At 40.9% G+C, this 15,220-nt stretch overlaps 3 protein-coding genes across 9 annotated transcripts; all 3 read right to left on the bottom strand.

The window, feature by feature from the left end:
• Positions 1-1,996, bottom strand: LOC115549306 (2'-5'-oligoadenylate synthase-like protein 1). Of its 3 annotated transcripts, none has more exons than XM_030364446.1 (2): positions 1,947-1,996; positions 1-1,302 (listed from the first exon to the last, which is right to left on the bottom strand). In XM_030364446.1, the coding sequence occupies exons 1-2, from the start codon at positions 1,959-1,961 to the stop codon at positions 793-795; spliced, it is 525 nt and encodes a 174-aa protein (XP_030220306.1). In that variant the 5' UTR covers positions 1,962-1,996; the 3' UTR covers positions 1-792. The 3 variants fall into 3 exon arrangements, with proteins under 3 accessions (XP_030220306.1, XP_030220305.1, XP_030220307.1); XM_030364445.1 differs by lacking the exon at positions 1,947-1,996 and adding an exon at positions 1,526-1,746; XM_030364447.1 differs by lacking the exon at positions 1,947-1,996 and adding an exon at positions 1,386-1,632.
• A 1,501-nt stretch (positions 1,997-3,497) lies between these two features.
• Positions 3,498-8,909, bottom strand: LOC115549610 (ubiquitin-NEDD8-like protein RUB2). 3 transcript variants are annotated; one of them, XM_030364908.1, is made up of 2 exons: positions 8,144-8,909; positions 3,498-4,412 (listed from the first exon to the last, which is right to left on the bottom strand). In XM_030364908.1, the coding sequence occupies exon 2, from the start codon at positions 4,398-4,400 to the stop codon at positions 3,873-3,875; it is 528 nt and encodes a 175-aa protein (XP_030220768.1). In that variant the 5' UTR covers positions 4,401-4,412; positions 8,144-8,909; the 3' UTR covers positions 3,498-3,872. The 3 variants fall into 3 exon arrangements, with proteins under 3 accessions (XP_030220768.1, XP_030220769.1, XP_030220767.1); XM_030364909.1 differs by lacking the exon at positions 8,144-8,909 and adding an exon at positions 4,505-4,571 and having other exon boundaries at positions 3,498-4,413; XM_030364907.1 differs by lacking the exon at positions 8,144-8,909 and adding an exon at positions 4,496-4,604 and having other exon boundaries at positions 3,676-4,412.
• Positions 8,910-12,497: 3,588 nt separating this feature from the next.
• Positions 12,498-13,548, bottom strand: LOC115549647 (polyubiquitin). Of its 3 annotated transcripts, none has more exons than XM_030364969.1 (2): positions 13,455-13,548; positions 12,498-13,307 (listed from the first exon to the last, which is right to left on the bottom strand). In XM_030364969.1, the coding sequence occupies exon 2, from the start codon at positions 13,291-13,293 to the stop codon at positions 12,790-12,792; it is 504 nt and encodes a 167-aa protein (XP_030220829.1). In that variant the 5' UTR covers positions 13,294-13,307; positions 13,455-13,548; the 3' UTR covers positions 12,498-12,789. The 3 variants fall into 3 exon arrangements, with proteins under 3 accessions (XP_030220829.1, XP_030220828.1, XP_030220830.1); XM_030364968.1 differs by having other exon boundaries at positions 12,498-13,305; positions 13,428-13,538; XM_030364970.1 differs by having other exon boundaries at positions 12,498-13,305; positions 13,416-13,482.
• Between the last annotated feature and the right edge of the window lie 1,672 nt (positions 13,549-15,220).

Consider the following 15,220-nt stretch of genomic DNA (forward strand, 5'->3'; position numbering starts at 1 on the left):
TACAAATTGTATTAGTATGTATTTTATTAGCCAATGAGGACAAAGGGGCCGTGGCCTGGGTCACTGTGGCCACCCCCTATTCCAAGTGCTTGTATACTAGCAAAAAAATCCTAATTATCTCTGAAAATAAAATCATTACCATATAATCATTAACATATACACGTACACATACACCCAGGGGCGGTTAGGGAACGGGCGAACTTGCGTTACAGACTGTCGAAATACCTTTTTTAACGGTCTGCAACGCAAGTGAGAAACGCAAAACGGAAGTAGCTTTGTGGGCGGATCTCTGGCGCTGTTGGCGGATATAGCATGGGGGTAAGCAGCCATGGTAAGCAGTCTTCACATCCATTTGGTGTAGGGTAAGATCTTCTTGTACAGCCACCTGCATCAATGCTTCGACAGAGGTCCTGTTGGGTGTCGGTGAAAATGTCTCTTCATAGTCAATCCCTTCCACTTGACCATACCCCTTTGCAACATAACTGCCTTTACAAGTCTCAGATCCATCTGGGCTCTCTTTCACTACACGCAGCGACCTCCCACTGCTTGTTTACCTTCTTCCCATATTATAAACACGTAGTTTGGCTTTGAATTTAAATTACAACCTTTATTTGAAATCGTACACCTGGTCCTATTTACTGTAATTGTATTTTTTAAACAATTTAACAATTGTTGAATCAATGCCTATAAGTTATTCAGTTGATTAAAACAGTTTGAACAAAAAAGTGGCATAAATAGCGACATTTAAGCTTCAGGCTATGCCTTTTTCTGCCTATATAAGATGAAAATGGTCTAGCTGGAGGCTTTCCATCCGCCTCTCAGCCGGCTGCTTAGGAAGATGATGCCCCCCGCTCTCACATTACAGGACTCCATTGTACGACTCTCGCAGTTCAACCGATGGCCTTCATACATCAGACTTTGTAAGTCCACGGCCAATCCTTCCCGCTGTTGAACCTTGAGCTTAAAGCCAGCCACCGTCTCCCGAGGTCGGACGGTGTAGTTGTGAATCTGGCCGTTTTCCATTCTCAGGATAATAACGATGTCGGTGGGCTCACTCCTGTGCTCCTTGAGCAGCATCAAGATATTGGCGCCGGCCGGCACACCATAGGCACTTAAAGATCTCGTGTCGTCATTGAGATTTATTTTCTGTCCTTCTATGTCGTACGAAAGCTTATCCGGGGAGAGTTTAAAGCTTTGAAGGATGAGGTGTTTCAGCGAGCCCACGGTGGTCCCTGGATCCACGGTGAGGGGATGAGACTCCCCGTCAAGAAGAGTGATTGTAATGTCCATATCGAGCGGCTTCTGCGGAATAAATAAAAGCATTTAAAATTTGCAGCCCTACTTGACATAATGAACACAATCAAATAGCCTACATTTGAACTTACTTCCCTCTAAAGTCTCTAAAGAGCAGGATGATGGATCTGTGCGACTCCGTGATAATCTTAACTTCTCCATATCAGCAGCAGTGATGCTGTGGGTTTACAAAGACTCGACTAAGTTTCATATTCCTGATGCCTTTGGTTACCTTCAGTTTCGTTTCTCCGATTTGGACATTGTAGCAAGAATCATACATTTGTATTGCCTATTAATAGAGTACTAAAGTGTGACGTCACGTTTCCATATCAACCGGTTTTTGGTTCAAAACAAACCAAATTAACAAGGGGAAATCCTATGCCACACAAACGTTTTATAGAAAAGGAACGATTTTTTTTGCGAATTGATTTGCGAGTTGCTTTACCAATGATGTATTTAATATTGAGAATAGATTGTCTTCATATGAAGAAAATAAACTTAAAGCTATACTGTACGATGTGAGAGAGCTAGCATGATTTGAAATTAGCTTCTCTTCGGAGTTCCGTTGAACTCCTCCCCCACCCTTCAGGACTCCCTGCCCCCACCCTTCGACACAGAGCCGTGCACGAGCGCTGCTGCTGCTTACGGCTTACTTCAACGGCAACCATTGCGTCACTTTTCAGGCCATTCAACTCCCTCAGCTGTCGCCATCGCTGAAAAGCTAATCCAATATTTATTCTCGTTTTTCCTCGAGCAGTCTCCAACTTCTTTTTTGTTGCTGCCTTTTCAGTTTCTGTCTTTCTTTTTCATGCCTTTTTAAAAGGATGAACCGGGGCAAGTAACGGTAACTTCTGTTTTTTTTCTTCCATCGTGTTGACGTTGTAGGCTCACTAGGTCTAGTCCACCGTCATGAACTACTATGACAACAACGCTTTCTTTGCCCTCCGTGAACGCGCTCAGTTCGGCTCAGTCTCGTACACAGAGGGGAGAGAACGCGCAGGCTTGTGATTGGTTATTTAGATTCAGGTACAATGTCTCCGATTGGTAAGCATTTTAACAGGTTTACAGCCGATACAGATTTCGTTTTTTTTTCGCTTATTTTTCATTGCCCATAAGTTATTTATTGCTGTCAGGATGTAAAAACCAATTTCAACAACATATTAAAAAGTGCATATCACTGGAAATCGTACAGTATGCCTTTAACTTAAGTAATGTAAACTTTTCCTTTTACTACCCCAGGGGAATACATGAACACTTCGACATGTTTCGATTGGTAGTGATTTTCCCCTCTCGAAATTATTACTGCAATTCCGGACGAATCTCTAATATCAGGACCGCACCGCAATCAAGACCCTGTTTATTTTTGTTTTTAAAGTCTTTAAGACGCCTGCGAAGGCGAGCATTTTCCATTATGTAGGCCTAAGTGACGTTTCATAAATAAGTTTTCTTTCATTATGCACACTTAATAATCAATACTTCAATTTCATGTTATAAACAAATAGATAATAATTCATGTTGGGTTAAAAGGTTAAAATGTTAATATAATGTAACTGAACCCATTTGTAATGTGTAATTAGAATGTGTTAATGTGCTGCAAGTGCTGGAACTATTTTTTTTTCCTAGTTTCCCTACGTCAAAACTTTAATGTTTTGTTCCTAGTTTCCCTAGTACATTATTGTTGGTTTAATCCAGGGATACTCAAAGTGTGGTCCGTGGACCACCAGTGGTCCGCGAGCGCCCCCAAGTGGTCCGCGGGAGGATTGCACAAAAAAAAGTATTTCTCAAAACACCTTCATCTACGTTGCAAAGTTATGAGTACAGTTGTTTTCTAAATGTTTTCTTAATTAAAAGTGAATCAAAATGTAGCCTAAATAAGCCTAAGAATTTTGTTCAATTTGTCTAATGCAAACCTGCGTTTTGAGTCATGTCTCTTCAGTTAGCCTGTGTTACCTAGGTAGTTAGCGTCCATTCCAATAACAGGATTTTCATGTCAAAGACCTGACTAACAAAGTAGAATCTAACAAAGAGTGAAATGAACCGTTCAAAATACAAACATCATGGATCGGTGGCTTGTGGGTCGTTCTGCTGAATTTGAGTAGGTACATTTGTACTGTAGAACAGGTTCAATGTTTGTTTGAATATGGTGTGTTTCTTGGTGTGTCTAATTTGCCCACATAGTTTGTGGCGATAATCTCTTCTAGAACGTACTTCAGTCTATCCCCACATTGTTCACTTTCTTTTCTCTATTGACCGTTTATTAAGTTGTTGTATTCATAAACCTTTTCTTTTTTTGGAGAAGCAGTCTCTTGCTCAAGTTGAATCTGGGTTTAGTGTATCGAATAGCAGCATCTTGTGCCCATAGTATAAACATATTCAACGCAGTTTGGCTTTCAATTTAAATTACAACCTTTATTTGAAATACTTGGTCCTGTTGACTATTATAATTTTAACAATGTTGTTGTTTTTTTAAAACACTCGTTTATTCAATGTATAAGTTATTCAGTTGATTAAAACAGTGTGAACAAAAAAGTGGCATAAACAGTGATATTTCAACTTCAGGCTATGCTTCTTCTGATGGTCTAGCTGGACTTGGCCTCCTCTCTTAAGGCGTCTTCTCCCGAGTCCTTGCCGCCTCTCAGCCCTTCCTTTTGGTAGATGGTGCTCCCCGCTCTCACATTATAGGACTCCAGTGTACGACTCTCGTCGTTCAACTGATGGCATTCATAGACCAGCCTTTGTTGGTCCACGGCCACTCTTTCCCGCTGTTGAACCTTGAGCTTAAAGCTGGCCACCGTCTCCCCAGGTCGGACGGTGTAGGTGTGACTCTGGCCCCTCAACGTTTTCAGAATAATATTGATGGTGGTGGGCTCATTCATGGGCTCCTTGAGCAGCATCAAGATATTGGCGCCGGCCGGCACACCATAGGCACTTATAGATCTCGACTCATCATTGAGATTTATTTTCTGTCCTTCTTTGTCGTACGAAAGCTTATCCGGGGAGAGTTTAAAGCTTTGAAGGATGAGGCGTTTCAGCGAGCCCACGGTGGTCCCTGGATCCACGGTGAGGAGATGAGACTCCCCGCCAAGAAGGGTGATTGTAATGTCCATATCGAGCGGCTTCTGCGGAATAAATAAAAGCATTTAAAATTTGCAGCCCTACTTGGCATAATGAACACAATCAAATAGCCTACATTTGAACTTACTTCCCTCTAAAGTCTCTAAAGAGCAGGATGATGGATCTGTGCGACTCCGTGATAATCTTAACTTCTCAATATCAGCAGCAGTGATGCTGTGGGTTTATAAAGACTTGACTAAGTTTCATATTCCTAATGCCTTTGATTACCTTCAGTTTCGTTTCTCCGATTTGGACATAGAAAGAATCATACATTTGTATTGCCTATTAATAGAGTACTAAAGTGTGACGTCACGTTTCCATAGCAACCGGTTTTCGGTTCTAAACAAACCAAATGAACAAAGGCAAATCCTATGCCACATGGACGTTTTATAGAAAAGGAAAGATTTTTTTTTGCGAATTGATTTGCGAGTTTTCTTGTCCAATGATGTACTTGATATTGAGAACAGATTGTCTTCATATAAAAAAAAAAACTTAACTTACATTGTGTACATTTTTCCTTTTAAAAAACTCAACACCTTGTAAAAAAGGTTTTGCAACACTGAAAAAAGAGATTATAACCTGAAAAAAATTCAAACAAAAATTCAAACATCTGTAAACATGATTTTGTGTTCTATTTTATCTTCTTCATCATTTTCACCAACACATTTTCAAAGTTCAAACAATTTCACCAGCGCATTTGCAGAGTTTCAAATCTGGCACTGGGATTCTGCAAACAGGTGTTCATACATTGAGAAATAAGTTTTGAAAGGTTGTATATTTAGTTTTAAAAACTTGTAAAGGTGTACGTTTACGCCATTGCAACGTATTTTTTCAGAACTTACTTTTCAGCATTGACTTTTCAGAGATTTTACCACACAGGCGCAAGCTTTGAGTCACGTGAATATTGGCAGTGTTCTGTCGCGCATATGTTTTGAAACTCCTGACAGTCAAGTCTGAAGAAAAAAAAAACTTTCCTGGGGGCGGGACCATTTAGCTTTAAACCTATTGGTTGCTCTCGGCTGACGTACATTCCAATCACATTCTTGTCATCGGCAGACCACTGTCAATCACGCACAGCCCGGTGAACGGCACGTGTACATCCTTCGTCCCTCCCTTATCCCCATGCGGGTGTTGGCGGATGGGGGAGTCTGGGCGGTGGACTGCGACGGCATGATACTAAGTTTCATATTCCTAATGCCTTTTGTTACCTTCAGTTTCGTTTCTCCGATTTGGACATTGTTCCAAGAATCATACATTTGTATTGCCTATTAATAGAGGACTAAAGTGTGACGTCACGTTTCCATAGCAACCGGTTTTCGCTTCTAAACAAACCAAATGAACAAGGGGAAATCCAATGCCACACAAACGTTTTATAGAAAAGAAACGATTTTTTTTGCAAATTGATTTGCGAGTTGCTTTACCAATGATGTAATTAATATTGAGAATAGACTGGCTTCATATGAAAAAAATAACTTAACTTAAGTCGTGTAAACTTTTCCTTTTACTACCCCAGGGGAATACATGAACACCTCGACATGCTTCGATTGATAGTTATTTTCCCCTCTTGCAATTATTGCTGCAATACCGGACGAATCTCTAATATCAGGACCGCACCGCAATCAAGACCCTGTTTATTTTTGTTTTTATGGTCTTTCAGACGCCTGCGAAGGCGAGGTTATTATCATACAATGGACACCTCGTCGAGCATTATCCCTTCGGGTTTATAAAGACTCGACTAAGTTTCATATTCCTAATGCCTTTGGTTACCTTCAGTTTCGTTTCTCCGATTTGTATGTAGCAAGAATCATACATTTGTATTGCCTATTAATAGAGTACTAAAGTGTGACGTCACGTTTCCATAGCAACCGGTTTTCGGTTCTAAACAAACCAAATGAACAAAGGCAAATCCTATGCCACATGAACGTTTTATTGAAAAGGAACGATTTTTTTTTTTTGGGAATTGATTTGCGAGGTTGCTTTACCAATGATGTAATTGATATTGAGAATAGATTGTCTTCATATAAAAAAAATAATTAACTTGCGTCGTGGAATTTTTTCCTTTTAATACCCCAGGGGAATACATGAACGCCTCGACATGCTTCGATAGTAGTGATTTTCCCCTCTTGAAATTGATTTATTTTCATTTTGAACGAAACGACGCATGGAAACAATGGAAAACGCCGTCTGTCGTTCGGTTGTTTAGAACTGAAAATCCAGTTGCCAGGACAACGTGACGTTTTCACTTTGGTACTCTACTGCAATACCGGACGAATCTCTAATATCAGGGCCGCACCTCAATCAAGACCCTGTTTATTTTTGTTTTTAAAGTCTTTAAGACGCCTGCGAAGGCGAGGTTATTATCATATAATGGACACCTTGTAGAGCATTATCCCTTATGTAAGTGACGTTTCATAAATAAGTTTTCTTTCATTATGCACACTTAATAATCAATACTTAAATTTCATGTTATAAATAAATAGATATAATTCATGATGGGTTAAAAGGTTAAAATGTTAATATAATGTAACTGAACCCATTTGTAATGTGTAATTAGAATGTGTTAATGTGCTGCAAGTGCTGGAACTAATGTCTTGTTCCTAGTTTCCCTACGTCATTATTGTTGGTTTAATGTTTTGTTCTTAGTTTCCCTGCGTCATTATTGTTGGTTTAATCGATGCAAAAGCATGACCAAGCGTGTATGAATGTCGCTCGTTAAGTGCAGCGACATTTTAACAGAGGGATTATCAGTCTACGTCACTCTACGTCACTCCCCACTCTATGCGCATGTCGTTGGCAGAAAGAGACGAGAGAGCGACAAGAGCCGCTGTCACACTAAATTTGTACCGGCTGCCAAATTTGTACCGGGCGCGTCATCCATACGTAATCCATTCCAAACCTGCCTGTCAGCAGATGATCGCGTCGTCCGTGGCAGGTTTCAAAAAACATTTGCGCTCATGTTGCCAAAGACGAAATAACATAATACAGTTAACGGATCGCTAGATAATGTAATGTTTTGTTGGGTTCCTTAATAAACACACGATGTATCTTGGAACAGACATCAACATGCAGCGCGCCACTCCAACTGCGCATGCTCCGTGTGACGGTCTAATAACTGATGTTGATATCATTACAGATAACACTTGTTTTTACTTTATATTTGTATTGTATTTAATTGTTTAATCAAATTTAGAAAGTAAACTGAGTGTTTAAAGCAGGTCAAGGACGAAATAGCACAATACAGATAACGGATCGCTAGATAGAAGGTTCGCGAATGTTCACGTCATTCGACGCGATCGTCCGTTGCCAGGCAACGGACGAAGCGATCATCTGTTGCCAGGCAGATTTGGAGTGGATTACGTATGGATGACGCGCCCGGTACAAATTTTGCAGCCGGTACAAATTTAGTGTGACACCGCCATCATGGGTTGTTGTGCGGTTGCTTGCACAAACCCTTTTAATAAGACATATCATTTATTCTACTTCTTGCTTTCCAACATAATAAAACAATTCAAATACTTTAATAATTATGCTTTTTCTTATTCGTATTGCATGCCTATTAAATGTATACTCTGTTTGAGTTCCTCTCCCTCAAAAAGTAGTCCCCTTTAATTACGATGAATCAAACATGTTTTTGACACCTCGAAGGGCATTATACCGCTAATACCATGGTCACTTGCCAAGGAATATAAATTAAGATCCGTCATTTATATTTTCATGCGTTTTACAATCCAACTACCTGTGGGCGGATCACTGGCGCTGTTGGCGGATATAGTATGGGGGTAAGCAGTCTTCACATCCATTTGGTGTAGGGTAAGATCCTCTTGTACAGCCACCTGCATCAATGCTTCGACAGAGGTCCTGTTGGGTGTCGGTGAAAATGTCTCTTCATAGTCAATCCCTTCCACTTCACCATACCCCTTTGCAACATAACTGCCTTTACAAGTCTCAGATCCATCTGGGCTCTCTTTCACTGCATATACCCAGCGACCTCCACTGCTTGTTTGCCTCTTGGCAGTGGTGCAGTATGAAAGTTTCATTCTCTGTCAAAGAGTTTCAATCTCCTCTTTCATTGCGTCAGCCCAAATTTTTGACTTCTTAGAGTCCATAACCTCTCTAAGTGTTTTAGGTACATCCTAAGCCACTTTGTAGAAATAATCTATATTTTCACCTTTGCCTGTCTCGTAGGATACCTCCTTTCTCCCTGTTCTCTCCGAGTACTATCTTTCTGGGTCAGACCTGCCTCATCAGTCTCCTCATCACTGGACTTTTTTCTCTCCTTAGGCTGTCCCTGACGTCCCCCATGTCCCAATCTGTCTGAGTCTGGCTGACTGTCTGCGCTATACCTTTGGTGATGAATTTCAATGGTCTATGTTTTAGGACTTTTACTGTCTCAGGATATAGTTACAAAGAGGAGCAAGTGAACGGGGTAACTTATCTGCCATAGCTGTAATGGTTGCAGCTGGGGTGATGCAGCGACAGCTGAAAGTAGCCTGCTGATTGTTGCAGGGGCAGGATACCACCACCTGGAAAGTCAGCAAAAAATGGTCTGATAAAGCTGAAGTGTAGGGATAGACCACTAGCTGTGAAATGTCAAGACCGCGGGTCAAAACGAGGTCCAGCGTGTTTCCACCGATGTGGGTTGGGTGCTGGACGAGCTGTTTGAAGCCAAGTGTATCTGTTATGGACAGAAAAGCCCCTGCGAGGGCATCAGATGGGTTATTCACATGAATGTTGAAATCCCCAATAAGCAAAATATTGCCTGACTATGTAGCCAGATCAGCTGCAAAATCAGAAAACTCATCAACAAAAAAGTGAATACGGTCCTGGGGGACGGTATACTACAGCTAAAACGAAATAGTCTGGAACTCGTTTCGCTTGTCGGGGAACTGAGGAGCCGAACGCGAGCACCTCAAAGGATCTGAATATATATCTATTCTTTGGCTTTAAATTAAGCTTAGAATTAGATATCAGGGCTACTCCACCACCTTTCTTTACTTCTCTACTTGATCAGGAACAGGTGTGACATGTGGTTGCTTGATATCTTGCCAGGGGCCTCTACGAATTTAATTTTTAGCGTAGGAAAGGTCCTTTCCTATGGAAATGCCCCGGAAGTACTTGGAGGAAAGGTAGTTAGGATTCAAAAAAAGCTTAGGAAAGGAGCCTCGATGCATCCTTCAAACCTCCTTTAGCATCGGTTGCTCCTGAGCAACCTTTACGAAAGGAAAGGAGATAGTGGTATCCCATAACCCTTTACGGTGGCAATATTTAAAGCAACATGCCACCGACGAAGTTTACTGACTCTACGCGAAGACGCATGATAGACGCGTTAAGGCAAAAGAAGAGAAGAAAATACAATTGATAATAATGTCTACCAATTCCAGAAACATAGCCTATCATTTGAATCAAAATGAAATCATGTGTTGCTGGTTATTAAGCACACAATATACACGTAAGAAAATCAAATGCAGACTTTTTCAGACAAATGCACACATTTAAGAAAGACTAGGGCAGTTAATTTCAACATCCACATCAATTTAGCCTCTTTTTTTCACATGTGAATTGGGATCCAAGTGGCCTAAAATATTGCCGTTGGCCAAATACAACCTAAGTGATTCCCACTGTTGGCGACAACCTGATTGAAATCAATACGACAAGAACGCAATTGATCGAAAGAGCGCTTGTGCAGTCAAACTTCGGAAAACTGTAGTTCCACGCTAGAGACGCTAGAGGTCTGCAATACTCCCCGTCGCGCAATGACGTCGGTTAGGAAAAGTTGATCTAATTCATTTTAAACAGTGCTGTCTTTTCCTATGTACGAAAGGAAGCACCTTTTCATCTCTCATTAACCGATGACGTTTTCCACAAAGGTTAAGGATAGGAGCATAGACGGATTATGACATATCGGGCGCCTGGGCACATGGACTCCGCAGCCCCCCCCCCCCCCCCTTCCAACATAAACACACGCACCCAGAATACACACACACTTATTGGCGATAATAAATCATTGGACTATACCTGCAACTCAGCAGGATTTGTAGCACAGGAAAGGCAACCTCACAATAATTATTACAAATAAATGCATCTTTACTTAACCAAAACAGGATAAAAAAAATACATAATCGATGCAATTTCTGGCGATTTGAACGAATTTCGAATGCACCGCTTTCAACCACAAATAAAAACGACTTAAAGCAACTCAATACGAACAGTTCCTTACATTAATTGACAGTAATGCATTTCACCTATGAAATGCATTTTTTCCGGGCTCTGTTCCGTGCAAAATCCTCCACGATATCATCAAACTCCAGTGCATTGGTAAGGTCGCTCTCAATTGCCATGAGAGAAAGTGCCTTGAGGCGTTTTTGTGACATTTTCGTCCTCAGTTCATTTTTTATCCTGGACAGAAGAGAGAATGACCGCTCCCCTTCGCAATTACTGACGGGCAGAGTCGGAAAAAGCCGTAGCGCTACATACACATTTGGAAACATAGATTGCAGTCCACAATCGAGTATAATTCGTAGCAGTCCTTTTGGGGTTGCATCATCTCCAGGCTTGTTAAATGATCTGAACTGAATAAAAAAATTCATTGCTTCAACGCTCCACTTAGAGTTCGCCGTTGCTCAATGTTTAAATGACAGTGACTTGTTAGTGAATGGTCTCAAATTCACAAACTGAAATAGTGCCCCCTAGTGATCTTTTTATTAATTTATTTACTCAGTAGTAATAGGCCTACTATTGCTGTTTTCGCTTGAATTTTTGTATTTCTCTACTGATTGCTTCGACAATGCAACATTAAAAGTTACTAACGCTGGGGCCCTGGGCCCCACTGTTAGTAACTTGTGGGGCCCTGGGCCCCACTGTAAGTAACTTGTGGGGCGGCTCAGTCTACTTCGGTTACTATAAGAGTGGGGCCCTGGGCCCCACTCTTAGCAAAATGTGGGGCCCGGTGTGCCCGTGCAGTAATCCACCCATGGATAGGAGGCATAAAGGTGAGGAGATTTAACTATTCGTAGAGGCCCTAGGTGTTCCAAAGTACCAAAGAACCAATCAAGGATAGGTCAGTATCCTTGATAGCCGGTGCGTTATACACAAAGAGGGCTTGTTCACATTTGGTCTACCTGCCTACATTATGAAGGCTAAATGCTGATATTTGAATATATATTTTGGGTTTAATTTGAATATAATGAATTTGAATAGTATTTTAAGGTCAAGCAAAGGGGAATAATCTATAAAAAAGGGGCGGGCGCCTTACCTGTGTCTTAGATTCTGTAGCCTATGAGACACACCTGAGAGACAGGTGGGGTAGATTTGGTTATCATTGTAAATAATGTGTTAGTTGGATTATAAATATCGATGTCAGTCACCTGCATCGCTCTAACTGGGGGAGTGTAGTGTATCCAAGTCGAGAAAGGTAATTATTTTAACCTTGTATATCTTTCCTCCATGGGCCGTTTTTATTGTGGGTCGTTCTGCTGAATTAGAGGAGGGCTGAGTTGTAGAACAGGTTTAATGTTTGTGTGGGTGTTTGTCGTGTGTCTAATTTGCCCACATAGTTCGTGGCGATAATCTCTTCTAGAACGTAGCTGTCTATCCCCACATTGTTTACTTTCTATTCTCTGTTAACCGTAATTTGGTTGTTGTATTCAAAAAACCTTTTCTATTTTTGGAAAAGCAGACTCTTACTTAAGTTGAATCTGGGTTTAGTGTATTGAATTGTAGCCTTTTGTTCCCCTATAGCATATTCAACGCAGTTTGGCTTTCAATTACAACCTTTGTTTGAAATCGTACACTTGGTCCTGTTTAATAATTTAACAATGATATGCTGGGTTAGCTGGGATATATGCTGTTAAATGTATTCCTTATCAACTCTATAATTACTTTCTTGGACCTTGACAAACTTTTATGTCTGGCTATATAAATGTCACTCTGTGGTTGTGGATTGTCCTGTGCTGTTGTGTTATTTGTTTAATTACAATGCTAGTTTGTATTGTGGAGAACAACAAGTATTGTCAAATTACAGCTTACAAAAATATAAAAAGTAAAGAAAGAATCTTGTAAATGGAGAATACTTTTGACACAGAATATCAATGTGATTTCAAATACAATATTGTTTATTCAATGTATAAGTTATTCAGTCGATTAAGACAGTGTGAACAAAAAAGTGGCATAAACAGTGACATTTAAACCGCCTTGTCTGCCTACAGGCGGAAAAAGGTCTAGCTCAAACCTATAATAAATTATATTTGACCAAATCCTAAACTTCAGGCAGTCCAGTCATTTTAAGGCAACTCTCTTTATGAACCTGTAATAATTGTGAAAGTTAACTTGCAATAAGGGACTAAACTAAGACTTCGCACCTGCGTGCCAACTGGCCTCCACTCTTTAGTTGTCTTCTCCCGAGTCCTTGCCGCCTCTCAGCCGTCCGTTTAGGTAGATGGTGCTCCCCGCGCTCACATTATAGGACTCCAGTGTACGACTCTCGCCGTCCAACTGATGGCCTTCATAGACCAGCCTTTGTTGGTCCACGGCCATTCCTTCCCGCTGTTGAACCTTGAGCTTAAAGGCGGCCACCGTTTCTCCAGGTCGGATGGTGTAGGTGCGACTCTTGCCCTCGAACGTTCTCAGAAAAATATCGATGGTGGTGGGCTCACTCATGGGATTCTTGAGCAGCATCAAGATATTGGCGCCGGCCGGCACACCATAGGCACTCAAAGATCTCGAGTCATCATTGAGATTTATTTTCTGTCCTTCTTTGTCGAACCAAAGCTTATCCGTGGAGAGTTTAAAGCTTTGAAGGATGATGTGTTTCAGCGAGCCCACGGTGGTCCCTGGATTCACGGTGAGGGAATGAGACTCCCCGCCAAGAAGAGTGATTTTAATGTCCATATCGAACGGCTTCTGCGGAATAAATAATAGCATTTAAAATTTGCAGCCTAATAAACACAAGCATAATAAACACAATAAAACACAATAAAAAAAAGCATAATAAACACAATAAAATAGCCTACATTTGAACTTACTTCGATCTAAAGTCTCTAAAGAGCAGGATGATGGATCTGTGCCACACCGTGAGAATCTTAACTTCTCCATATCAGCAGCAGTGATGCTGTGGGTTTATAAAGACTCGACTAAGTTTCATATTCCTAATGCCTCACCTTCAGTTTCGTTTCTCCGATTTGGACATTGTAGCAATAATCATATCTTTGTATTGCCTATTAATGGCGTTCCTGCAATACCGGACGTATCTCTAATATCAGGACTGCACCGCAGCACCGCAATCAAGACACTGTTTATTTTTAGGGTGCCAAGCACAAAGTGCGAAGTCAACCTATTGTAATTGTTAGTTTTATTATTATTATTCCGCCACGTTTGACATACACAGCCTAAACCACTCGCACGCTTTTTATGAAACTTAATACAGCTGTAGAGGCTGACTCAAGATTAACAAAGAGCAAATATTACACTGATTGGCCCAAAGGTGGCGCTATAGCAACAGTCCAAAAATGCAAACTTGGAACAAACATATCTCATAACCGCTTTGATGTAAAGTCATGAAACCTTGTTCACACATGCACATCCTCATGTTGAACAAATATGCCTCAAGAACCTATGACTTTATTTGGATTGACTTATGACTATCTTGAACATTGATAAAAACACTCAATTCCCTAAGGATCCTAGGTATTTTCACTTAGACAAAAATCATTTTGCAAATAACATCTTAGGATTAATATCTTCAATCTGACATTAAGGGGAGTCTGTACAATAAAGATTAAAGCACCCAGGAGCCATTGACTTCTAAACAAGATGTGGTTTAAAACGGGTAAAGACTTAAATGCTTACATCAACATTAAAATGGACTCCTATGAACTTGAGTCCAATACACAAGTTGGTCAGAATCAAATTCTTAACAATATAGGCTCAACATATTTCCAATTAGTGTGTGGCATCGAAATGGGCGTGGCCGGTGACTGAAATCACCACAATTCATAGACAAATGTTTGATTTGAGCGGGACCAAATTAGTGGATGTTGGGCACCAAAGGTCCAACTGCTCAAGTAAAATTAAGTTGATTGACAAAACAACATGGCCGCAAGAGGCTCAAAATCGTTCAAAATTAACTTGATGCCAAAAAGTAAGGTGAACTTAAACCATCATCATAACTTGTTGTAATCAAAGATATGGGTCAAGAAGAAACCCTCCAAATTCCATCCACATCGGGCTATAGGGAGCGGTACAACAATGAACTGAAAATGCAACCTCTCCAAATTGTACCCAGATCGGCGATAGAGGGAGCTATATCAATTAACAAAGAATGCGGACTTTGGACGGACGTGTCTTCTGAGCCCTTTCACCTAGGCCAGAGCTATAGAGAGAGAGAGTTGCGACACGCTATGATCTCGCCGACAGGGTGGTCACGTGGTTGTCACGTGGTTCATGTAAGCCTCAATAGTTCCAAACACGCCGCGCTTTCAATGTTATTCTATAGGACGACAGCAGAGATTTCAATATTAAATGGTAAATATTAGAGCTGTCAGTTAAACGCGTTATTAACGGCGTTAAAGCTAGGGTGGGCGATTTTGGAGAAAACAGCCGTTGAGATTCCGTCGCGTGCTCTCCTGCCTCTCCCTGCCACGCTACCTGCTGTAGCTCCTCCCACCGAACGTCAGTTATGCGCGTTCATGTGAATTCAGTTACAATTCAGTTACATTGATAGGAAGACGAAACACCATGTCCGATTCCGAGGTAATTAAACATTAGTGCTGATAGCTACATAAGTACATAGCATCAACATCTTACTCACAGACATACC

The sequence above is a fragment of the Gadus morhua genome, chromosome 8 (assembly GCF_902167405.1).
Source record: "Gadus morhua chromosome 8, gadMor3.0, whole genome shotgun sequence".
Classification (NCBI taxonomy): domain Eukaryota; kingdom Metazoa; phylum Chordata; class Actinopteri; order Gadiformes; family Gadidae; genus Gadus; species Gadus morhua.

What these genes read in the sequence shown, in the direction of transcription:
- LOC115549306 (XM_030364445.1), bottom strand. Translation starts at nt 1,573, where the DNA reads ATGTATGATTCTTGCTACAATGTCCAAATCGGAGAAACGAAACTGAAG. An exon ending in TCGGAGAAACGAAACTGAAG is followed by an intron (nt 1,303 to 1,525) that starts GTAACCAAAGGC and finishes TTTATTCCGCAG; the next exon opens with AAGCCGCTCGATATGGACAT.
- LOC115549610 (XM_030364908.1), bottom strand. Translation starts at nt 4,400, where the DNA reads ATGGACATTACAATCACCCTTCTTGGCGGGGAGTCTCATCTCCTCACC.
- LOC115549647 (XM_030364969.1), bottom strand. Translation starts at nt 13,293, where the DNA reads ATGGACATTAAAATCACTCTTCTTGGCGGGGAGTCTCATTCCCTCACC.